Consider the following 24,856-nt stretch of genomic DNA (forward strand, 5'->3'; position numbering starts at 1 on the left):
TGTGGTAAAGGCGGTTAGCTTAGCGGAGTTTAAAAAAGGTTTGGACAGCTTCCTAAAGGAAAAGTCCATAGACCGTTATTAAATGGACTTGGGGAAAATCCACTATTTCTGGGATAAGCAGTATAAAATGTTTTGTACATTTTTGGGATCTTGCCGGGTATCTGTGACCTGGATTGGCCACTGTTGGAAACAGGATGCTGGGCTCGATGGGCCTTTGGTCTTTCCCAGTATGGCAATACTTATGTACTTATGACAGCTGTTCAGGAGGCCCGTTGAATATACCTGGTTAGCATTTCAAGCTTTGTATTGATTCCTTTTGATTCAACAATACACAGTTCCTTTTAAACCAGTATTTGTTAGCCATAAGTGCCAGCATGCAAACTCTAGTTTTGTTCCACTGCTGTTGCAGACAAGCTGGGTCTCGCTCCTAACAAACCAGTAGAAAGAGTTGGAACCCAGACATTTCAGGTATTGCAGTCCAGTTTGCACCTGTCCATAAAGTTTAGGCAAACTGCTGCTCTGCCTCAGTAAGAAGAGAGAAGGAATAAGAGAATGCAGCAAAAGAAAGAGAAGAATAACAGAAAAAGAGAAAAAAAAAGGAAATGCAGGAATTAAAGAAACTCAGGAACAACTAAGAAGCTACATATGACAAAATTTAGCATTTTTTAAAAATATTTTAAGGAATAATTAAAGTCTTAAATTATTGTACCAGAGAATTGACTACTTCATGTCAAATATTGTAAATGGCATGCAGGTTTATGCAGATGTGCCACAGAAGCGCTATATAATTTTCCGACCTTTTCCCTGGGCTGCTGCGGGAAACAGTACCTGTATCAAACCCGTCCCGGATAGCCTTTCAGAAAACGAGTGCCGTTTATACAGGAGAAACCCTATTTCTGTTGAACATTTGTCCATCACTTTCATTCATTTTGTTTGAGTAAGAATATGAAAATTGAGATGGTCTCCCAAAATCACATTTCTGGATAGAACTGGAGACTTTTTAAGGATACGAGTTTCTTTGGCTTGGGGAGGGCTGTATATAATTTTGACTTGCAGTTACTTCAATTCCCACTCAAAGGGACAGATTGAATTTTTATCAGGGTTTGTAAATGCAATTGAGAATTTCAAAATGATTACACCCCTTTTCTGTAAAAAAAAAAAAAAAGTAAGTAAAGATAATAAAACTGAAGAAGGGAAAAATTTCACATCGGTTGAGCAAGTTCCACTACATATTGGGGCAGAAATCCAGGGGCCTTTTCTTGAATACGTACGTTCAGTTAGGAGATTTTTGACTTGATAAAAGCTCTTAATATATTTTTTGTTTTTTTTGTTTTTCTTTCAGGTATCATAAAGTTTGTTGTAGCGGCAACAGGTTTACTAGTGACTTTTTATATCGTTTCTCAAATATTTGAAATAAAATTGGACGGACACATAGGAAACTTATTTGGTAAGTCTGTACTACAGGACAGATGCACTGTGTATTTTTCCTGTATAGGCACAAAGAGGTCAGTATTGAAAGGACTCTAAATGGCTAACTAAGAAACCGGATAGATCAAAGCCATGGAAAACTGGCCGGTCTAACTGGCCTAATGTAGAACCTGAGTTTCACTAGCTTCCTAAATGAAGCAAGTCCAGTTCTGGTCACTCTTGGGGAGGGAAGGTGGTTAATGTTGATTTTCAGAACTGGCAATCTAACTTTGCTAGTCAGATCTAGTGCTGCAAAACCGGGTTCTAAATGTGGTTGGCTCAAGCTCAGGAACTTCCCCTACTACCAACTAAATGTAAAATCCCTCTTGCGAAGCATTGATTTCCTGACACCCATAAAAATGATAAAAAGAAAACCCAAAACAACCGTCCCCAAGTCCCAATCCTTATCCCTTCTTCTCCCCCCCCAACCCCGAATCTATAAAAACAGTTCAACAAGACCTGATTTTTCCCCACCCCTCAAGCTTAATTTTAAACATCCCTTTTCCCCCAAACACTAATAGCTGCCTCATCCTGATGTTTAATAGCATATTTTTTTTAAACACTTGTCTTTTTTTTTCTTCAAATTCCAATCCTTGTCCTGACACCTAAGGGCATTCCCTGGGCCACCCAACTGGAACCTGTACTTAAGGGAAGAGGGACGTCCTACAGAATCTTATGTGGTACCATGGTTCACTGCTGAATGGCATCTCTGAACCAAGCTCGTAACATACTCAAGCACCACTGTCCAGTCCATTCTCAAAAACTTGTTGCATCAGATTCCAAAACTTGGGTTAAATTCAGAACATTTTCTTTCCAGTCGGCATAGAAATTTGTCCTTCAGTTAAACAGATTTTGACATAGGCAGCTACTTCTGGGCTCGATGTTGACAAAGTGGCAGCCATATGATCCGTGTAACCTCCACCAATTTCCTCTTTAAGAGTCCTGTTTACTAAATATTTTTCCCATGGAAACACAATGCGCAAGAACCTTTATGTTCAGATACGTTATGTGTAACAGTATTAGAAACCCTAGAGGAAAGAAGGGATAGAGGAGATATGATACAGATATTTAAATAACTTGAACGGTATCAATCTACAAAAAAAAATCTTTTTCAGAGACAGAGAAACGGTAAAAATAGAGGACATAAATTGAGGTTGTTGGATGGTAGACTTAGGAGTAACCTCAGGAAATACTTTCACGGAGAGGGTGGTTAGATGCCTGGAATGCCTACTCGGTGGAGGTGGTGGAGTCAAACAGTGACAGAATTTAAAAAATGCGTGGGATAACTGCAAAGGATCCCTTAATAGAAAGAGGAAAGTATCAAAACAAAAAACATATCAACAGCTGTAAATTAATTTACGATGGACAAGAGTGGTGCTTAGAACTGCAGCAGTGGGGAAGTGAAGCCAATACTGGGCACACTTCCATGGGCTGTGCCCATGTGGTAATATAGATTAAGATAGGCTGGAGTGGGTTTCGATGGCAACTCCAGTAGTTGGGAAGTAACATACATAGTAACATAGTAATGACGACAGAAAAAGACCTGCACGGTCCATCCAGTCTGCCCAACAAGATAACTCGTATGTGCTACTTTTTGTGTATACCCTACTTTGATTTGTACCTGTGCTCTTCAGGGCACAGACCGTATAAGTCTGCCCAGCACTATCTCCGCCTCCCAACCACCGGCTCTGGCACAGACTGTATAAGTCTGCCCAGCACTATCCCCGCCTCCCAACCACCAGCCCCGCCTCCCACCACTGGCTCTGGCACAGACCATATAAGTCTGCCCAGCACTATCCCTGCCTCCCAACCACCAGTCCCACTTCCCACCACCGGCTCTGGTACAGACCGTATAAGTCTGCCCAGCACTAGTCCTGGGCAGATTTTTACAGTTTGAGCCTTAAACATGGCAAGGATGGATCAGGATCAAGAATGATGATATACCACGTTCCGATTGTGTGCTGTATAGCTTGGTGGGGAAGGGGAAGACATAGTAAAGTGGAACTTAGCAAGTAAAATGTTATAATAGTTTTGGATCATTCAATAATGATTTGATAATAAATGTGACTGTTGGGCAGACTAGTTGGACCATGCAGGTGTTCAAACTGTACTTGTACATATATTAACGTAGTGTTTAAGTAAAGAACTCCATGTTCATGTGTTCGTTTTTTATGTAGCATTTTGTGAATTGGAAATGTGTTTTTCTTTTAGCCAGATCAGCAGTAGAGACATCTGTGCGTGGTAAGTGTCAACTTCCTAAGAAAGACTTGACTTGTTTTCTACTACCCTACTGGGGCCCAAGCATTAAGAAGATACTTGCAAAAAAGGTTTATAGAATTGAAACTTCTATTATAAATTTACGTCACACCTAAAATTATTTGCTGTGCAGGTAGGAAAGCAAAACGCAGAAGAAAAGGTCTCCACCAAAAAGTCAAAGTAAAATAACATAGTGAGAGAGCAAAAACGGGACATAATTGGTGCCAAAAAGTCTTTATTCAACTTCTGAATGACTCAACACTGGCTGTGTTTCAGCTTCAACACCTGCATCAGGAGTCTCTAAATGAGATCAATTAAAAATCATAAATACATGCAAATACATTAAAAGTTTAAAAATACAATGGAAAACAATGATGTCAGAAATACAACAATGAGTAACAATCAGTAAGAGCTATAAATAACAGTAAATATCAACAGATAAAATGCATACATTGAAATTTATTTTTAGTCTGCTCTTATCCAAAGTGGAGTACAAAAGAACATACTTAAATCAGAATTTAAGTAGTGGAGGAGTGGCCTAGTGGTTAGAGTGGTGGACTTTGGTCCTGGGGAACTGGGTTTGATTCCCACTGCAGGCACAGGCAGCTCCTTGTGACTCTGGGCAAGTCACTTAACCCTCCATTGCCCCAGGTACAAATAAGTACCTGTATATAATATGTAAGCCGCATTGAGCCTGTCATGAGTGGGAAAGCGCAGGGTACAAATGTAATTAAAAAACAAAACACGTATACAAGAGTGATCAGCAATATACAATTCCAGCAGGGAGTCCAATGTTTGTTCTTTAAACAGGGCAGTGGTAAGCCTGATACATCAAAAATTCTTTCAAGCCTTTCTTAAAGGTAAGCAAAGAAGTCTCTCTTTTTGAGCCGCAAGGGCAAGTTATTCCATTCAGTAGATCCATAGATGAATGAGATGCCCAGTCATGGAGGTAAGATGAGGGATTACAAAATCATTGAATGACAAAAGTAAAAAGACATGATGAACAAACATATGTAGACTCGTACATCTAAAATTATTATTAAAAAATATATATGAAATTCCAACAATCAATAAGAACTATGAATGATAGCTAATAAAAATGTAAAGGGAAGAAATATCAATAGGTGTCAACAGATAAGTGCATAAAGGGTTACAAAATCGATGAATGGAAAGAATAAAAAGACATAATAAACAACACACGTAAAACCATGCATTTGAAATTATGTAAAATGTTCTTTAAAAAAAACCACACATGCAGACCCATGCATCTAAAAATATTATGTAAAGTATTCTAGAAGAATGTGTAAAATGCACAATATATACATACTAGCCGTTAAGCCCGTAACAACGGGCTAGTTTTTTGTTTTCCTATGCCCCCCCCCCCCCCCCGGGTCCACCAACCCTGCTCTCTCCCCTGCCCTCCCCCCCAGTGTGTTTCCCTCAGTTAAATACTTGTTTCGATACGACCAGTCCTATAAACCTAGAAGCATAGCAATCAGTATGCTCACTCTGCGTTTGGTTAATAGACTTGGTGGTGATGTCTGATTCAAGACAAGAAAAGATGAGTTCTCCTAGGCTGTGAACGTATCACCCAGCCCTATTTTAACATGACCTTTCTTGAATTAAACACTTGGGTCTCTATGCTTTGTTTTTTTTTACAAGCACCTTTGAGAATGTGAAGCCTGCAGTGGACTCTGATGAGGTTACGTGCAGCAGTGCCCTAATGTACTTAATTGTGCCTATCATTAAGGGGCCAAGTAGGGGCTTCCATATCCTTTACATAGCAATAAATAACATGCCAGGAATTAAATATAAATTGGACAAAAAAGGGACATCTACCAATGAATTTTCTCCGGTTTGTTTTAAATTTACTACACTTTAGGGCATGCGGTGAAACTACAGTGTAGTAAATTTAAAACAAATCAGAGAAAATGTTTCTTCACCCAACGCGTAATTAAACTCTGGAATTCGTTGCCGGAGAACGTGGTGAAGGCGGTTAGCTTAGCAGAGTTTAAAAGGGGGTTACACGGTTTCCTAAAGGACAAGTCCATAAACCGCTACTAAATGGACTTGGGAAAAATCCACAATTCCGGGAATAACGTATAGAATGTTTGTACGTTTGGGAATCTTGCCAGGTGCCCTTGGCCTGGATTGGCCGCTGTCTTGGACAGGATGCTGGGCTCGATGGACCCTTGCAAGCTCATTTTCAAAGCACTTAGCCTTCTAAAGTTCCATAGAAACCTATGGAACTTTGGAAGGCTAAGTGCTTTGAAAATATGCCTCTTGGTCTTTTCCCAGTGTGGTATTACTTATGAATTCGAACATATTGGGGGAGGGTTCAATGAAGGCCCAAAACCTAGTTTAGTGGACAGAACACATGGGGATCATCTGTCCATCTGTCTGACTGTACACAGTGAGCACTATCGCTCAACAGAACTGCGCCTAAAAAAGAGGTTTCCAAGAAAATTATAAGTTGTATACATGGGTTTTGAAAATATTTGAAGAACAGGATGGAAACTGACTTATGCGATGGAATTTGGTACAATGGATTTGACCAAAGATATAGTGCTTTCAACCTTTTAAGTTGTCAGTCTAATGTCCCACCCAACTCTTTTCCCTTCTGCTGAACCCTCCCTCCCTCCTACAGTACCTCCGTACAGGCATGCACCCCCTTTGCCTTGTGCTGATCACTACAGGCAGCAAAAGAGGAGAGCGAGCAGCTGTGTATCAGGCCATGTCCTCCTCTGCTGCTTTGGTGCTGAATGGAAATTTTGAGCCATGCAGGACACTGTAAAGCCCTGTGGTTCAAATTTTGCATTCAGCACTGGGTGGCAGAGGAGGAGGATGCAGCCGGGGAGGGGGGGGGGGTATTAACGTACACATCAGGTGTGCTGCAGGAGAGAGTTAGGATGGAAAAGGAGAACAGGAAGGCAGGTCAGCAGGTGTGGTGTGGAGGGGAGATATGTGTTACCACTGCTTCCTTGTTCCCCTGCAGCAGCTGCAGAATTCTACACAGGAAATTCTACATTTCTCAGAACTAGGTGTATAAGCCAAAAGAGTGGAAGAATGGGACAGGTACAAAGGGACATTCATGATGAGAGGTGGAAAAGAGAAGACGATACTGTATAGAACATTTTTCTTCACTCAAAGCGTAGTTAAACTCCGGAATTTGCTGCCGGAAAAGGTGGTTAACTTAGCGGACTTCAGAAAAGGGTTGGACGGCTTCTTGGAGGAAAAAGCCATAGAATGTTATTGAATACTGAAGTATTTCTAGGGTGGGCGGGACAAATTTGCTTGTTCTTTTGGCCGTTTTCCGTGACAGGGTGCTGGGCTCGATGGACCCTTGGTCTGTCCCAGCATGTCGATGCTTATGTACTTATGAAACATGTAGAAGATTTGTAACTTCACAGTAGAGCAGGTAGGCTTATTTGATGACGAGTCCTCTTGCTACATTTGTCGCCTTTAGTGAGCTGTTGTGTTTATTGGCTTGCCTTTGGATTTAGCGCACACCTTTTAACTTGCAGCCTTTTCATTATTAGCCTTTTCCTGCTTTAACAAGTGTCAGGATTTCAGTATCTCAGCAAATGTGGTAAGAGGTTCTCTTGAGCTTTAGTTTATTTATCTAGGTTTAGTGTTCATGACCTTCACATCTTTTTTTAGGTGTACACTAATTTAATTTCCAGGATTTTCAGTCTCTCTTTATAGTAATTAACTAAACAAGGCAATCTACCATGTATTTATTTATTTATTGCATTTGTATCCCACGTTATCCCAACTGTTTTGCGGGCTCAATGTGGCTTACAATTCATCGTGGATATGGGAAATGGAAGGGAACATACATTTATTATTAACAGAGAGTTTGGGGTTAAATGATAGTATTAAAGCAAAAGATAGTATAAAACATTTCTGGATAAGTCAAAGATTATACAGTTACATGTGTTGATCTTTGTTGTATATCTTGTCGAAGAGAGAGGTTTTCAATAGTTTGCGGAAATTTGTCAGTTCGTAGACAGTTCTCAAGTTGCGTGGCAATGCGTTCCAGAGCTGCGTGCTCATATAGGAAAAGGTAGATGCGTGCATTGATTTGTATTTCAGGCCTTTGCAATTTGGTGGATGAAGGTTGAGGAAAGTGCGAGAAGATTTTTTTGCGTTCCTGGGTGGAAGTTCTATTAGGTCTGACATGTAGGCTGGGGCGTCACCATGGATGATTTTATGGACTAAAGTACAGAGTTTAAACGTGATGCGTTCTTTGAGTGGGAGCCAGTGTAGTTTTTCTCGTAGGGGTTTTGCACTTTCATATTTTGATTTGCCGAATATTAGTCTGGCTGCCGTGTTTTGAGCTGTCTGGAGTTTTTTGAGTATTTGCTCTTTACAGCCGGCGTAGAGTGAATTACAGTAGTCCAAGTGGCTGAGTACCAATGATTGTACCAGGTTGCGGAAGATGTTCCTTGGAAAAAATGGTCTAACTCTTTTTAGTTTCCTCATTGAATGGAACATCTTTTTAGTTATGTTTTTCGCATGATTCTCAAGCGTTAGGTGTCGGTCAATGGTTACTCCAAGAATTTTTAGGGTATCCGAAACTGGTAGACTTAGTTTGGGTGTGTTGATGGTGGTAAATTTATTCTTATTGTATTGTGAGGTGAGTATTAGGCATTGGGTTTTTTTCTGCATTTAGTTTCAGCTGGAATGCATCTGCCCAGGAATTCATGATGTGTAGGCTTTGGTTGATTTCATTAGAGATTTCCCTTAGGTCTTGTTTGAATGGGATAAAGATCGTTACATCATCAGCGTATATGTAAGGGTTTAGATTCTGATGTACAGTATATCACTGTAGCTAAAATATTTATTTTCTTCCCGTAGCCACAAAACCCCCAAGGTATAAATGTGGAATTGCGAAAGCTTGTCCAGAGAAGCATTTTACCTTTAAAATGGCAAGTGGAGCAGCTAATGTCGTTGGGCCAAAAATCTGTTTGAATGATAACATGTAAGTATTTTCTTTACCCTTTAATAACGATATAACCCAACCAAGCAAATTCATTTTCAGGGCACAGTGCAACTAAACATACTCCATTAAAGCATTTTGATGGGCATTTTTGATATGATGTCTAAATCTGGCCATTTTCAAACCAGAAAAACGTCCAACTTTTTGTTTAGAAAATGGCCGTTTGCTGGACATTTTTGTGCTCAGTGCATCCATCTTTAAGGACTGTTTTTTTTTTTGGGGGGGGGGGAGTATAAGGTAAAAACGCACAAAAACAAGCCTTTGGGATGTCTGGGGGTGGGGTAGGGGGGGCAGCATTCTTGGTGGACTGGCCACACATACATCCCAGCAGGGCAGTGAGGCACCCTACGGGACACTGCAGTGGACGTCACAAAAAAGGTCCCAGGTACACATCGTTCCGTTATCCCCATATATTGTATGGTGAGCCCTCCAATGCCCACCAAAAACCTATTGTACACCACTACAGTAGCCCTTATGGCTTCAGTTGTCGCCTATGTATAGGCACAGAAGGTATTTATTTATTTATTGCATTTGTATCCCACCTATTTGCAGGCTCAATGTGGCTTGCATAGTTTTGTTAACATTGTCATTGCAGGGTGACAGTTACATTTAATATTGTGCAGAGGTTAAATAAGGGTAGAAAGAGGAAGGAAAGGATTGATTAAGGTAGTTATATTAGGTGAGCTATCTTGACTGAGTGGGTTGTCGGGTGAATTAGTGTGGCTATTAGTGTGTTTTGGAGGGCTCACACTTTTTACCACAAGTGTAACAGAGTGGGATGTGGGCATGGATTTCCTTCTCTGCAGCCCACTGCGCTGACCACCAGGCTACTCCTGGGTCCTGCTTGGTGCTGTAATAGGGATGGCCATATGTGAAGCTGTCATAGAACCTGGTATGTACTGTCTCTGTCTGAGAGTTTGTCAGTGACCACTGGGGGAGTAAGGGGGGGGGGTTATGCCTTAATCCCTCCATTGGTCATTTAATCATGATTGAAACAGGTGTAGCCAAAAAAAATCTTAATTTTATACCTGGATGTTATCATTATGTTCCATTATTAGCCCCGCCCATATCTTGCCCCGAAGAGGCCTCCAAAATGCTCCCTTGAAATTTGGACGAACTGTGGAGAAAAACATCTAAAATTAGGGTGTCGAAAATCGCAACTTGGATGTTTTTTGAGTGGAAAAATGTCCTCCTGCCACCTTATGATGTTTTTGGACTTTGTTTATTTTGAAAATGAGCCTCTTTGTGACCCAGACTCTGAGTAATGCACATTTAGTGTTTTCTTTTCATTTGTTATAGTAGTCGCTATAAAATCTAATAAAATAATTCTGAAGGAAAACTGTCTACTGTGCAAAACAAAGCATGCACGTTAAGGTTTATAGAGCTATTCAAAATTTTACTGCTAAGTTATTCCTGTGTTGTACTTGTGTGTAATGGCAGTCTCCAGACTCATCATGCTAGTGACAGTGTTGCTGAAAAGTAAGGCTGAGGTGCCAACCATGTCCATCTTTTGAGGAAAACCGCCTCAACGGACTTAGAATATCTGGGGGGGAAAAACACATTTTTGGTCACTAATGAGACCTCATCTCGAGTATTCAGTTCTGTTGGTTCTATCTTCATAAGGACTAGAGAACGGGACGGGGACAGAACCCTTGAGGAAGGGGACAAACTTTGTCCCCATGTCACTTTCTACTTTGAAGCCTGTTAATCAACTGGACTGTTATGTTTAATGCAGGCAATATTTTTTCTATTTGTAATTTAAACACAACAGTTACACAGCATATTGTTCCTTTTTATACTTTAATAAAAAGATTTAAATGTAAAATCATGACTGTTCAAGGCTTCTGTAGATGAGAACAGAACCTGCGGGGACGGAGATGGGGCCTGTGGAGACGGAGACAAAACCCCTCGGGGACGAGACTGGGACAGATTTTCTCCCCGTGTCATTCTCTAAAAGGACGTTGAGAAACAGAAATGTTCAGAAAAGGACTGCTAAGTGAGGCATGACTTGTAGTGTACCCCTACAAAGAAAAACTTAAGAGGCTGAAACTGTACCTACTGGATAAAAGAGACGATTGTGTGTGTGTGTGTGTGTGTGAGGGGGGGGGGGGAAGGGTTCCGGTGTAAGAGAACCCTCTTTTGGTAGTCTTATGTAAACCCATGGACACGGGGCTATGATTTGAAGTTGGTGGAATGAAGGTTCGCAGTAAGCATGAGCAAATGCTGTTTACAGGGCGTGGTAGAAAGCTGGAGTAACCTACCAGCAGAAGTAATGACAGTCAGACTGAAAGAATGCTAAAGATCTCAGCAACAGAAACAGAGCATAGAAGTAAGTGCAGGGTTGGAAGGAATGGACATAAAAGATGAGGGATGAGGCTTCAATATGAAATGAGTCCAGAAGAGGTGTTGTGAGAGGACTTCCAGAGAGATCTTCACTGATAAGAATTTTCTGGGAAATTTTGTTTTTAAACTTGTGGAAATTAAATAGGTAACCTCAGGGACTTACTTCTTACACTAGCCTATAACATTCAAAAACAGCTGTGATTTTACTGTATCAAATTGGAGAAAAGCCCTCAGAAACGAAAGGAAAGCAATCCTCAGTTTCAACACTGTTTCATTGTTTTGTCAGCGTTTAGTTTCTATCTTTGGGCTAAAAACTCCCCAAAATGTTTTTTGTATAATATCTTTTATAATGCTACATATTTTTTAGACATTTAATTGTGGATTAATGTTTTCGGTGTGGATAAGCTTTAAACAAGCTGCACTTTAAATTTGGAAAAGTTTATAATTAGTTGTACTTTAATTTGGACACTAATCCACAATGAAATGAAAAGATAGATATAATAGGCATCTCAGAGACCTGGTGGCAGGAAGACAAATTATATCATAGTAACATAGTAGATGACGACAGAAAAAGACCTGTAGGTTCATCCAGTCTGCCCAACAAGATAAATTCATATGGGCTACTTTATATGTATGCCTGACCTTGATTTGTATCTGCCATTTTCAGGGCACAGACCGTAGAAATCTGCCCAGTACTAGCCCCACCTCTCAAACACCGGCGCTGCCACCCAATCTCTGCTAAGCTTCTGAGGATCTATTCCTTCTGAACAGGATTCCTTTATGTTTATCCCACGCATTTTTGAATTCCATTACCGTTTTCATCTCCACCACCTCCCGCAGGAGGGTATTCCAAGTATCCACCACTCTCTCTGTGAAAAAATACTTCCTGACATTTTTCTTGAGTCTGCCCCCCTTCAACCTCATTTCGTGTCCTCTAGTTCTACCGCCTTCCCGTCTCCAGAAAAGGTTTGTTTGTGGATTAATACCTTTCAAATATTTGAACGTCTGTATCATATCACCTCTGTTTCTCCTTTCCTCCAGGGTATACATGTTCAGGTCAACAAGTCTCTCCTCATACGTCTTGTAACGCAAATCCCATACCATTTTTGTAGCTTTTCTTTGCACCGCTTCAATTCTTTTTACATCCTTAGCAAGGTGGGGCCTCACCAACGATTTGTACAGGAACATTAGCACCTCCTTTCTTCTGCTGGTCACACCTCTCTCTATACAGCCTAGCAACCTTCTGGCTACGGCCACCGCCTTGTCACACTGTTTCATCGCCTTCAGGTCCTCAGATACTATCACCCCACGATCCCTCTCGCTGTCTGTACATATCAGACACTCACCGCCTAATACATACGTCTCCTGTGGATTTCTACTCCCTAAGTACATTACTACTCCCTTGGTGGAGGGGTAGCGTTCTATGTTAAGAAGGGCCTTGAATAGTAATAGACTAATTCCTCAGCGACCCTCCAGACCGGTCAAGACGCGTGGGTTATGCTCGCCTACCAGCAGAGGGAGACTGAGAACACTAACTTCAACTATGTACATATAACCTGTGCCCATCCCACAAAAGCCAGTATTTTCTCAGTCTCAGCAGAGGGTAGACAGGCAGCCTGTGCAGCTTGTCCGGTCTGGTAGGAGTCAGGGATCAGGAGAGTTTTAGCCTGGTCTATTGTTCATTCCTGAGGAACATCCCTGTGCCTGGACTACTCTGTGTGCTGGGGGTTGGTGGTGCCAGTGGGGCCTGCCATTGTCCCCCCTGGGGTGTCACACCCGGGTGGCCGGGTCCCTCCCCCGAGCTAGCTCTCCAGTTTCGGCAGCTTTGTGCCTCGGCTGCACTTGTTATATTGCAGCCTTGAGTGCCAGGGATTTAATAGCAGCAGGGCTCAAATTGTGCTGCAATAAAGTTAAAAAAAAAACAAACAAAAAAAAACACTTCATAAAGACCCAGACAGTGTGGAGAGCGGTGCAGCTGCACTCCGGAGTGCCGGAGCTGGGCAGCCGTTCGAGTTGGGCTGTGAGTGACTTCTTTGGGGTGAGTCCCAGTTCTTTTACCTTTGGGGAGTTTTTGGCGCGAAGATGGCCTCGAAGCCGCTTCGCTGTCGTTTTTGCGCACGTCGGGGGGTCGATGCGATTGGCGGTTCCTGCCGCTTTTGTGGGGAACCGAAGCCTCAGTCCTCAGCTCCGCCGGTGTTAGCGGCGGAGCTTCCCGCGCCAGCCTTGCAGGAGGTTGCAGGGGCTTCGGCTAGCGGTTCAGCGGCGGTCCCGGTTTTGGCGGGAACCGCCGCCATCTTGGATTTGGGCCCGAGAATACCGGATTTAGTCGGCGGTCCTCAGGGCAGCCCGGTGGCTGGTGCTTCTGGAGGGGACGTTTCGGGAAGGATGGGTTTCCCTCCGGAATTTGTTTGGTCCTTATTTCAAGCCTGGCAGGCGGGACCATCGCGCACGGAGCCCCTTAGTCTGGGGGGGGGGGGCTTGGGCGCTAAGAGGCCACGTGTTGAGTGGGCTGAGGACCTGGACTGTTTTCTCCTCCAGAGTCAGAGGGCGACTTTAGTCCCCTGGAGGAGGAGGAGGGGTCCTTGTCCGGGCCAGATAGAGAGACAGTGCCCGGGGAGGATCCGTCGGTGGTCCGCATTTTTCACAGGGAGGAATTGGCGGATCTTATTGAGCAGGTGTCTGCTATGCTCAAGTTTGACCCGGCAGTAGATCCGGCTCCCTCTGAAAAGCAGGACCCGTTGGTTAAGGGGATCCGCAGGGTATCTCGGACTTTTCCTATGAATGCGGATCTTAGAGAGATGGTAACGCAGGAATAGGCTCTCGCCAGAGGCGCCTTGTAAGGTGGCACGGGCCATGGCTAAGCTCTATCCCCTTCCGCAGGAAGATAGAGACTCTTTAAAGCCTCCGACTGTGGATGCCGTAGTGACGGCGATGACTAAGGCTACTGCAATTCCTGTAGATGGAGGGGCTGCCTTGCGGGACCCTCAGGACAGGAAATTGGAGACATTCCTGAAGCGCAGTTTTGATTTATCGGCGCTGGCTTTGCAGGCTTCAGTTTGTGGAGGTCTGGTGGCTCGAGCATGTTTCCGCTGGGCTGAGCGGCTGCTAGATGCTCCGCAGGTTGATAGAGCCGCCTTAGTGCAGGATTTGGCAAAGTTGGAGATGGGCTCGTCCTTCTTGGCAGATGCGCTATATGATTTGTTGCGTGCATCGGCGAAGAACATGACCCTCGCAGTGGCGGCTCGAAGGGCCCTGTGGTTGCGGGGCTGGCTGGCAGATGCTGCGTCCAAGGCAAAGTTGTGTTCGCTTCCCTTTAAGGGGCGCTTTGCTTTTTGGAGACGAATTGGATAAGTTGGTTAGGGGTCTTGGTGATACTAAGATCCCGCGGCTTCCAGAGCTTCGGCCCAAGGCGTCTAGGGGCTCTGCGGTGCGAGGCCGTTTTCAGGAAGCTAGACGGTATCGGCCGGGTAGGTCCTCGGGGGGGTTCCGGGGTCGTTATTTTCAGAGAACCCAGCCCTTTCGTGGGGGCCGCCGGGGGGGGGCGAGCTGCCTCTTCTGGAGCGGCCAGTACGTCCCGTGGGTCGCAATGATGGTTTGGGGGTCCAGCCTCTGGTTCGTGTGGGGGCTCGCTTACGCTTGTTTTACCAGAGGTGGGCCCAAATCACGTCAGACCAGTGGGTACTGCAGATAGTGCGAGACGGGTACGCGCTGGAGTTCGACGGTCTTCTGTCCGATTTCTTTCTCGTCTCTCCCTGTCATTCAAGGCGCAAGGCAAGGGCAGTGCGAGACACTCTGTCACGTCTGGTAGAGTTAGGCGCTGTGGTGCCTGTTCCGCCAGAAGAACGAGGTACCGGTTGTTACTCCATTTACTTCGTGGTACCAAAGAAAGAGGATTCTTTTCGGCCCATTTTAGACCTCAAGAGGGTCAATGCGGCTCTAAAGATCCCTTCCTTTCGGATGGAAACGTTGCGCTCGGTCATTGTAGCGGTTCAGGAAGGGGAATTTCTGACTTCATTGGATTTGACAGAAGCTTATTTACACATCCCCATTCTAGAGGCGCACCAGCGTTTTCTTCGTTTTGTGGTGTTAGGGAGTCACTTTCAGTTTTGTGCGCTCCCATTCGGCCTGGCTACAGCTCCTCGCACTTTCTCCAAGGTGATGGTGGTCGTGGCAGCGGCGTTACGGTTGCAGGGCATTTTGGTGCATCCGTATCTCGACGACTGGTTAATTCGAGCCAAGACGCAGGCGGAGAGCGAGGAGGCTACCGCCCGGGTGGTGTCCTTTTTGCAGTCGCTGGGTTGGGTTGTCAATCTGGCCAAGAGTCACCTAGTCCCGTCACAGTCTCTAGAATATCTGGGAGTTCGGTTCAACACGGAGCGAGGCCGGGTGTTTTTGACGGCTCCTCGCATTTCCAAACTGCAGATTCAGATACGTCAGCTCCGAGCTCAGAGGGCGCCTGCGGCGCGGGAGTATCTTCAGGTGTTAGGTCTGATGGCGGCATCTATAGAGGTAATACCTTGGGCCAGGGCCCACATGAGACAGTTGCAGAGTTCGTTGTTGACTCGTTGGTCCCCTCAGTCCCAGGAGTTGGAGGAGCGGTTAGCGCTGCCGGAGAGGGTTCGGCGCAGCCTCCGCTGGTGGCTTCACACTCCGAATATAGCGAAGGGTATGCCGCTAGAGGTGCCGAATTGGGTGGTACTGACCACGGATGCGAGTCTGTTAGGCTGGGGGGCGCATTGTCTAGGGCAGGTGGCCCAAGGGCGCTGGACGTCGGAAGAGGCGACGTGGTCCATCAACCGCCTGGAGACTCGGGCAATTCGGTTGGCTCTTCGGTCCTTCCAGAGTCTGCTAGAGGGCAAGGCGGTCAGAGTTCTTTCCGACAATGCCACGGCCGTCGCTTATGTGAATCGGCAGGGGGGGACGAAGAGCCCGGGATTAGCCGTAGAGGCAGCGGAGTTGTTGGGGTGGGCAGAGGCTCATCTTCAGGCTCTTTCGGCAGGCCACGTAGCAGGAGTGGACAATGTGGACGCGGATTATCTGAGCAGGCACATGTTGGATCCCGGAGAGTGGGCTCTCCATCCCTCAGTGTTCGAGCGGATAGTGTTGCAGTGGGGTCGGCCGGTGTTGGATCTCATGGCATCGGCCGACAATGCGCAGGTCGCGCGGTACTTCAGTCGTCGAAGAGATGCTCGAGCCGAGGGTCTCGACGCGTTGGTTCTGCCGTGGCCGACTCAGCAGTTGCTCTATGTGTTTCCGCCGTGGCCGCTGGTGGGCCGCGTGGTACAGCGGATCGGTCGTCATCCCGGCTTAGTGATTCTGATAGCGCCCAATTGGCCTCGTCGGCCATGGTACGGAGATCTGGTGCGGTTGTTAGTGCAGGATCCTTTTCCCCTGGGGTCTCGGGTGAGACTGGTGCAGGGGCCGATCGAGATGGCCGACCCCTCTCCATTCTTGCTTACGGCTTGGCTCTTGAAAGGCACAGATTGAGAAAGGAGGGTTTCTCGGCCAGGGTCATTGATACAATGTTGCGTTCGCGTAAGAAGTCCACGTCGTTGGCTTATGTGCGGGTGTGGCGCATCTTTGAGAGTTGGTGTCTTGAACGGAATGTTGTCCCTTTGCGGGCTTCGGTGATGGAGGTTTTGGAGTTTTTGCAGGATGGTTTGGACAGGGGGCTCTCCCTTTCTTCCCTGAAGGTGCAGGTTGCTGCTTTGTCTTGTTTCAGAGGTAAGATTGGAGGAGTCTCCTTGGCAGCTTCTCCGGACGTAGGGCGGTTCCTGAGGGCAGTGAAGTTGATTCGGCCGCCCCGTCGTCCGATGGTTCCGCCTTGGGATTTGAATTTGGTCTTGGAGACTCTGGTGGGTCCTCCGTTTGAACCATTGGCGTCCATCACATGTAAGGATCTTACCTTGAAAACAGTTTTTCTGGTGGCCATTGCTTCCGCTCGGAGAGTTTCAGATTTGCAAGCCTTGTCTTGTAGGGAGCCTTTTCTGTCCTTTGCGAAAGAGAAAGTGACTTTGAGGACGGTTCCTTCCTTTGTTCCTAAGGTGGTTTCAGCGTTCCATGTGAATCAAGTGATTTCGTTACCGGTGTTGGGGGATCGTTCGGGGGATGCCTCTCAGCGTCGGTTGGCTAAGTTGGATGTTCGGCGCGCCTTGCGGTCCTATTTGAGCAGAACGCGAGAATTCCGGGCTTCGGATAGGTTGTTCGTTTTGTTTGGAGGTCCCAAGAGAGGAGCTGCGGCCTCCAAGGGGACTGTGGCCAGGTGGTTGAAGGAGGCTATTGCCTCGGCTTATTTGTTGAGGCGGCGTTCGGTGCCCCCGTTACTTAAGGCGCATTCAACTCGGGGGGTTGCGGCTTCCTGGGCGGAGAGTAGTTTTGTTCCTCCGCAGGACATTTGTAAAGCAGCGGCATGGTCGTCCATTCATTCCTTTGTGAAGCATTATAGGATTGATCAGGCAAAAGAGGATGCATGTTTTGGAGCGGCTGTGCTGTCTTCTGCGTTGCGAGGGTCCCACCCTTAAGTTTCTACTGCTTTGGTACTTCCCACGCGTCTTGACCGGTCTGGAGGGTCGCTGAGGAAGGTGAAATTAGGCCTTACCTGTTAATTTTCTTTCCTCTAGACCCTCCAGACTGGTCAAGAGCCCGCCCTATGGATTTCAGAGATATTGTTCGTATCAGAAGTATTTGAGCCGTGTTCTGCTATGACTATTCCTTTTATCTTTCACTGGGTCGGAGAGTTTTCTTCGTCCATAATACTTGACAGAGCGGGGCGCTTGACGTTCCGTCTGTCTGAGCACACTGTTGGTGTTGACTATTGGTTTTCCAGGTACAGGGGTTTTCTAGATTCAGAGTTCAGGTTGCAGGGGGTTTTCTCTGCTTTGCTAAGCGTATACTGGCTTTTGTGGGATGGGCACAGGTTATATGTACATAGTTGAAGTTAGTGTTCTCAGTCTCCCTCTGCTGGTAGGCGAGCATAACCCACGCGTCTTGACCGGTCTGGAGGGTCTAGAGGAAAGAAAATTAGCAGGTAAGGCCTAATTTCACCATATTCTGCAGGACACAAAACATATCTGGGGATCCCTATGGATAGAAATTCCATGTTTAAAGAGGAAAAGGTTAGTGATAGGAGTGTACTACCATTCATCTGGCCAGAATGAACAAACAAATGCAGAAATGTTAACAGAAATTAGGGAGGCTAACAAACTGGGTAACACAATAATAATGGGCGTTTTCAATTACCCAGCTATTGACTGGGTAAATGTAACATCAGGGTATGCTAGGGAGGTAAAATTCCTAGATGAAATCGAGGACTGCTTATGGAGCAGCTGGTTCAGGAACCAACAACAGGAGGAACAATTCTAGACCCAGTTCTTAGTGGAGTGCATGATCTGGTGCAGGAGGTAATGATGCTAGGGCCACTTGATAACAGTGATCATAACATGATCAGATTTGATATAATCTCTGTAGTAAGTAGACACAGAAAATCCAATATATTAGCACGTACCGTATTTTTCGGACCATAAGACGCACCGGACCATAAGACGCACCTAGGTTTTAGAGGAGGGAAATAGGAAAAAAAAATTTTCCTTTTTCCCTCCTCTAAAACCTAGGTGCTTCGGTGCGTCTTGTCCGAGTTCGGGATCGCCCTCCCCTACTTATGTGACGCGATGTTCCCTGGTGGTCTAGTGACGTCGGTGCAGGAAAGAGCCCCCTCTTTCCTGCCCAGCGCGCTGCTCTCCGTCCTCCTGACTGGTTCCTGACGGTCTCGGCGAGATTCAAAATGGCCGCCGAGAATCTCAGCGGCCATTTTGAATCTCGCCGAGACCGTCAGGAACCAGTCAGGAGGACGGAGAGCAGCGCACTGGGCAGGAAAGAGGGGGCTCTTTCCTGCCCCGACGTCACTAGACCACCAGGAAACATCGCGTCACGTAAGTAGGGGAGGGCGATCCCGAACTCGCTACCTTCGGACTATAAGACGCACCCCCCATTTTCCTCCCATATTTTTGGGGAAAAAAGTGCGTCTTATAGTCCGAAAAATACGGTACCTTTCAAAAAGAAGACTATGATAAAATGAGACTGGTTAAAAAAAAAAAAACTTAGAGGAGCAGCTACATATGTAAAAAAATTTACATTGAAAATGTGTATAAAATATGTATGAGAATCTTGTATAAAAAAGCAATAAAAATCCAATCATATCACATTAACACAGTAAAGATATATTAAAAAACTAAAGGTATAAAAAATAAAATAACAAAATAATAAAACTAACAATTACACGCATAAAATGAGCAAATGATAAAAAGTAGATACAAACAAAATGTAAATGTAAAATATGGCGTGAGATAAATAAAACATAACCTAATGATTAATTAACCAATAGTGAGCAACAATGGCTAAGGGGAGATAGAGGTGTATAAAATACTGAGTGAAGAAGCATGGGTAGATGTGGATCGCTTGTTGACTCTTTCGAAAAATACTAGGACTAGGGGGCACGCAATGAAACTGCTAAGTAGTAAATTTAAGACAAACTGGAGAAAATGTCTTAATATGTAATTAAACTCTGGAATTTGTTGCAGTTAGCTTAGCAGGGTTTTAAAAAGGTTTGGATAATTTTCTTAAAAGAAAAGTTCATAAGCCATTATTAAGATGGATTTGGGAAAATCCACTGCTTATTTCTAGGATAAACTCAAAACAATATATACAGTAGAGGATATCAAAAAGTACAAAATGTTACAGCAAGTTGTAACGGGTAAGTCTCATATGTGCTCAACGGCTGGTGTCACTTCACTCCCTCGGTGAACCTCTTGCCGTGTACATATTATAATTATCGACTTTTGCCCCCAACCTACCGATACTTGAATTTTTCACTCTTTATTCTTAACATTATATAAAAGTTAAGGCAATGTGTTACTTATCTTGTCTTATTTTCACACAGGTGTGCTCACAAACCCCGACAGGTAGCCTGTTTCGCAATACTTGCTTTGTCACGGGGGAGCCCTTCACCACATCTGTCAAAGTACAAGCAAATATGCCTTAAAAACATGTAAACATAACGTACTTCTTACTATTAATTCTCCCAGCAATCAGACTTACGTTTTATCGTAACACCTCTGGTTTTCTTAACAAGAACCTAAGATGGCGACGGCGTTTTTAAACTTTTACCGCTCCCGGAAACAGCTGATAGCAAGATCCGGTGAAGTGTAATGAACCAATGACTTACATAAAGCATCCCCAATGTACATAAGAATTGAGCCCACTTGGTTCTATGGTATTCAGTTTATGTATCCAGAAGGTTTCTCTTTGTGATACTTTTCTATTGTAGTCCCCTCCTCTCAACGACGGAAAAACTTGTTCAATAACTGAACATCTTAACGATTCTACATCGTGACCAAACTGTATACAGTGCTGGTCAAGAGGGGCTCCTAGATTATGTGCCTGGATACGCGAACGGTGTTCCGTCATGCGTATATGCAATGACCTAGTGGATTTGCCTATATAAATCTTAGTACATGGGCATCTTATCATGTATATGATCCCCACTGTCCTACATGTCGTATGTCCCTTTAAAATGTACTTTTTGCCAGCATAGATAAAGTTATCTCCCTCTTTGGTAATTATACACGTCTTGCAATTTAATTTATTGCACTTAAAATGGCCTGCTGGCAATGAAATGTCTCGGTGTCTGTCATCTCCGACATCATCAGGTAATTTCGCTGGACTTAAGATTTCTTTGACATTGCTTGAACGTGAAAACGCTGTTCTCAACTGGCTGTCGCTGAATAAAGGATGGGACTTCATAATGTCCCAATGGCGCTTAATAATCTTTGCAACCATTTCTCCGCCCGGAACATATCTCATCACAAATGTAAACAACTGTTTGTCTTCCTCCGTACGCTGTTTCTCTTGTAACAGAAGACTCCTCTGATTGTATTTAGCACGTTTATATGCCCGATTCAAAATTGTTTTCGGATAATGTCTATGTTGTAATTTCAAACTAAAACGTTCTGCTTCTGCTGTATAGTCTTCTTCATTCGTGCAGATTCTTTTAAACCTAAGAAACTGTGAAAACGGAAGGCTATCTCGTAGAGCTCGAGGATGACAGCTGTTATAGTCCAACAACGTATTCCTGTCAGTTGGTTTGGTAAAGACTTTTGTTGTAAATTGTCCATGTGTTAATTGAATTTCTACGTCCAAAAAATGTACAACAGTCGCTGACCAAGTAATCGTAAATTGAATTCTGGGGTGGCGCTGGTTAAGCCAATTATGAAAATCTGTAAGTTCTTGTACTTCTCCTTGCCATATTGACGAAAATATCGTCAATTTCTAGGATAAGCAGCATAAAATCTGTTTTACACTCTTGGGCTCTTGCCAGGTACTTCTGATCTGGATTGGCCACTGTTGGAAACAGGATACTGGATTTGATGGACCTTTGCTCTGTTGCAATATGGCAACGCTTATGTTCTTATGAGAGGACCAGGAAACAAGAATACAAATGGACATAGTGAATGATGCTCGTAGTGGTGGTACTGTTGCATCAGACTCCCAAATTGGCTGAAGTAATCTGCATGGCATAGCTGGTTTTATAACCCTAATATCGGCAAAACCGGAGAGGCCAGATGTTTCAAAAAACACCCTCTCTAATTTTTTTGTAGTTGGTTGGATTATTGCAAAGCTTGATGGAAAACAAACTAGACAGGGTTGAATTAATCTAGGAAACAAGCCAGATGGCAAAGCCTGGAATAAGCTATTTGTACAGGTGGAGGAGGCCAGCCCTGTATTGATATGTAAATGTACAAGGTGCTGGTTGGGGAACAGGATTGAGAAGTCAGGTAATAGACATGGGAAGGAGCTGGTGTTGGTTTCAGCATGGAAAGTTAAATATTCATCTTCTGTTTGTCCTCTTAGACTGTAGTGTGCTTTGTGTGTGTTGGTTTTGTTTTATTGGTTTCTGTATCTTAGTTAAATTGTAAACAGCTTTGGTGTATGTAACAAAAAGCAATATAGCAAGACATTTAATAAACTAAATTAAGAATTTAGCTAAACTGTAGGCAGATTATAAATTTGAAGTTCACATACCAAATTTATTATTTTTAAATAACGGTTTCCTGTAATGATAAACAATGAGTTCTTTAATATCTTTATTGTGTCATTGATGCAATTACAGACCATAACAAATTGACAACTCAGCTGCTCCGCTGAAGAAAAACGGCCTTTCTGAACATATTTTGGATATAATATCAGTACATCTTCACCTTCCGTTTTATATAGGACTAGCCGTTAAGCCCATAACAACGGACTAGTTTTTTGTTGTCCTATGGCCTCCCCCCTCTGTCCACCAACCCTGCTTTCTCCCCTGCCCTCCCCCCAGCGTCTGTTTCCCTCAGTTCCGCCCCCTCCTTCCCTCCCTGCTCCCTCCTCCTCCGATTTCCACGCCCATGTCCAAGCCCTCCTCCCTATTGGGCTGTACTGCTGGTGGAGGCGGGGCTTGGACTTCTACACTCTCAGCGTTCCGACTCTACTGCGCATTTGCAGGTGAGTCGGTCACTTGCCGTTTATATGTTTGATAGAAATGTGCTTCAATTTGCAACTATGAATGTCATTTTTTGTGTGCTTTTCAAGCATCTGCTGAGTCTTATTTGGTATGGTGATAGTGCCAAATTTATTTGACTTAATATAATTGCACCCAGCTTTAATTTATCATTCATGCTATATAGAGTGCTTTGAAAATAAGCCCCATAGTGTATTATAATTTTTAAGGACAAGATTATTGTGTTTATTTTTTTCAGTTTAATGAGTGGCGTTAGAAACAACGTTGGCAGAGGGATCAATATCGCTTTGGTAAATGGTGAGTGCAATATATGAACGTCAGCTTAAACCTGAAATAGTTCTTGTTTCCCATAATGCGGTTCAGTGTGTGTTGCAGAGCTCCGTAGGTAGATTCCACCATGCTCCCACTGGAGCCACCCAAAGATTTCCACAGAGACCAGCAGCTTTTGAAATTTACTGATACCTTGCAGCCAGTCTTGACGAGATAACTTCAGCCTGTACTCAGCATTTGAGTTTCCTCTTCCAAGTAGATAAATGCTACTGATGGTTTTTAAAAAATCTATATATATAAAACTCACCCTCAACGTTCTGTTGTCTGATGATGTCACTGAAGCCAAGGTTCGTAAGTTCGAAGCTCTGAAGCCAACAAAATCACAGTCTCGGGGCCCCGCCCTCGCGTCAAACATTATGACGTTGAGGGCGGAGGCAGAGCAATTCACTCACATCGACGACGCCAGGATGCCGCAATGGGCCACCCACTGACGACGAAGGTGCATTGGGTGGGGGTGGGGCCAAAGTCACACATCGACGGCGGCCACGGCGGCGCAATGCCCTCACAACCAAGGTGCGTTCGGTGGGGGGGGGGGGGGGGCACAGGAAAGCCTTGCTAGCGCCCGTTTCATTGGCTCCAGAAACGGGCCTTTTTTTTACTAGTGTTTTATAATTGTTTCAAAGAAAGAAATTCAGTATTCCCATCAATAGTCTGTAAAACAAGACATCAGAGCCCTGCAGGCTGTCTCCTGATCCTGTACGCCCTGGCAAAGTGGGGATTCTCCAACTGGACATTAAAAGAAGGACTTGCTCCTCCTTCAGATTTTGCTCTTTTTCTTGCCAGGTATAGTCACAAAGAATTTCAGACAGATATACTTTGATAGGGTGCCTTACACTTGGTGTTTGGGCCCATACAGTAAAGTTCCATGGCAGAGGACTCAGGACTGACTCCCATCTTAACTGCTAGTCCTGGAAAAACTTCTGTGAAATTCTCTATCCGCATCGAGTTTCTCTTTAAATTATAGATTACAATGTTAAGTAACTCAGCAACAACAACGAACACAGTTAAAAGAGCTGTACCCAGTAAACCATTTTGCATGAACTTTGTTTCTAAATCTATATAAATAATTTTCACCTCCAACGTTGTGAAACTCACTGTGCGGCAGGGAAACACTGAAGCCCTGTAGTCTTCTAGGCTGTCAGCACCACTCACTCTCACTCATAGACCCGCCCTCAGCCACGCCCCATCCACACATAATTCACAACCCCAACATTCTAAATCTAAATTTGTAGTTGCAAGATCCCATGAGTGTCTGCCCTGCCCTCGCGTCACAACGTGATGGTGTGGAGGGCGAGGCTATGACACTCGGCCAAGCGCCAGTTCCACCGCCCTCCGACGCTACCCCCCCCCCCGACGCACTGCGAGAAACAGCGGCCTACGCAGGGCCTCAAACCCCCCCCCCCCCCCCGATGCACAGTGACGGACACCGAGCTACGCAGGGGGAGGAGTACCGTCCAAACACCTGATCCGCCAGGACCCCGAAGCTGCCGCCCTCAAAAAAAAAACTACCCGCCTGCACCCTCCCCACGCTGCCGTCCTGCGCCTTCCCCATGCTGCCGCAGGTAAACCTTGCTAGCGCCCGTTTCATTGCTCACAGAAACGGGCCTTTTTTTACTAGTTGGTATATAAAACCTGATAAATACCAGTAAAGCAAGAGGTTAAAAAGTTGCAAGTTTACTAGGGTTGTCATTGGGTGACGGTAGGTGAAGTTCTTCGTGTGCACTTTAGGTAGTCCACAGGACTCTCATCTTTATAGGAGGGATGTGCAGCCAGAAAATTTTCATGTTATGTTGTTTTCCGTGTTGTTTTCAGGAACGGTTGGGGAGGCTTCTTTAGTTTTGTTACAGGAGCAATGTCATTAAGAGTTCGAAGTTGGCGAGAGCACGCACTTTTTAAAAGAATGCACACAA

The 24,856-nt window shown here is 44.7% G+C and overlaps 1 protein-coding gene across 3 annotated transcripts in view; it reads left to right on the top strand.

Moving 5' to 3' along the window:
* Positions 1-24,856, top strand: part of FAM3C (family with sequence similarity 3 member C) — a 95,420-nt gene that overhangs the window by 39,948 nt on the left and 30,616 nt on the right. For all 3 annotated transcript variants that reach the window (XM_030216558.1, XM_030216560.1, XM_030216559.1), the window contains exons 3-6: positions 1,343-1,447; positions 3,679-3,708; positions 8,584-8,707; positions 22,855-22,913. In XM_030216558.1, coding sequence (XP_030072418.1) covers positions 1,343-1,447; positions 3,679-3,708; positions 8,584-8,707; positions 22,855-22,913 — 318 coding nt within the window. The remainder of the gene's footprint in view (positions 1-1,342; positions 1,448-3,678; positions 3,709-8,583; positions 8,708-22,854; positions 22,914-24,856) is intronic.

Source organism: Microcaecilia unicolor, chromosome 10, assembly GCF_901765095.1.
Source record: "Microcaecilia unicolor chromosome 10, aMicUni1.1, whole genome shotgun sequence".
Lineage (NCBI taxonomy): Eukaryota > Metazoa > Chordata > Amphibia > Gymnophiona > Siphonopidae > Microcaecilia > Microcaecilia unicolor.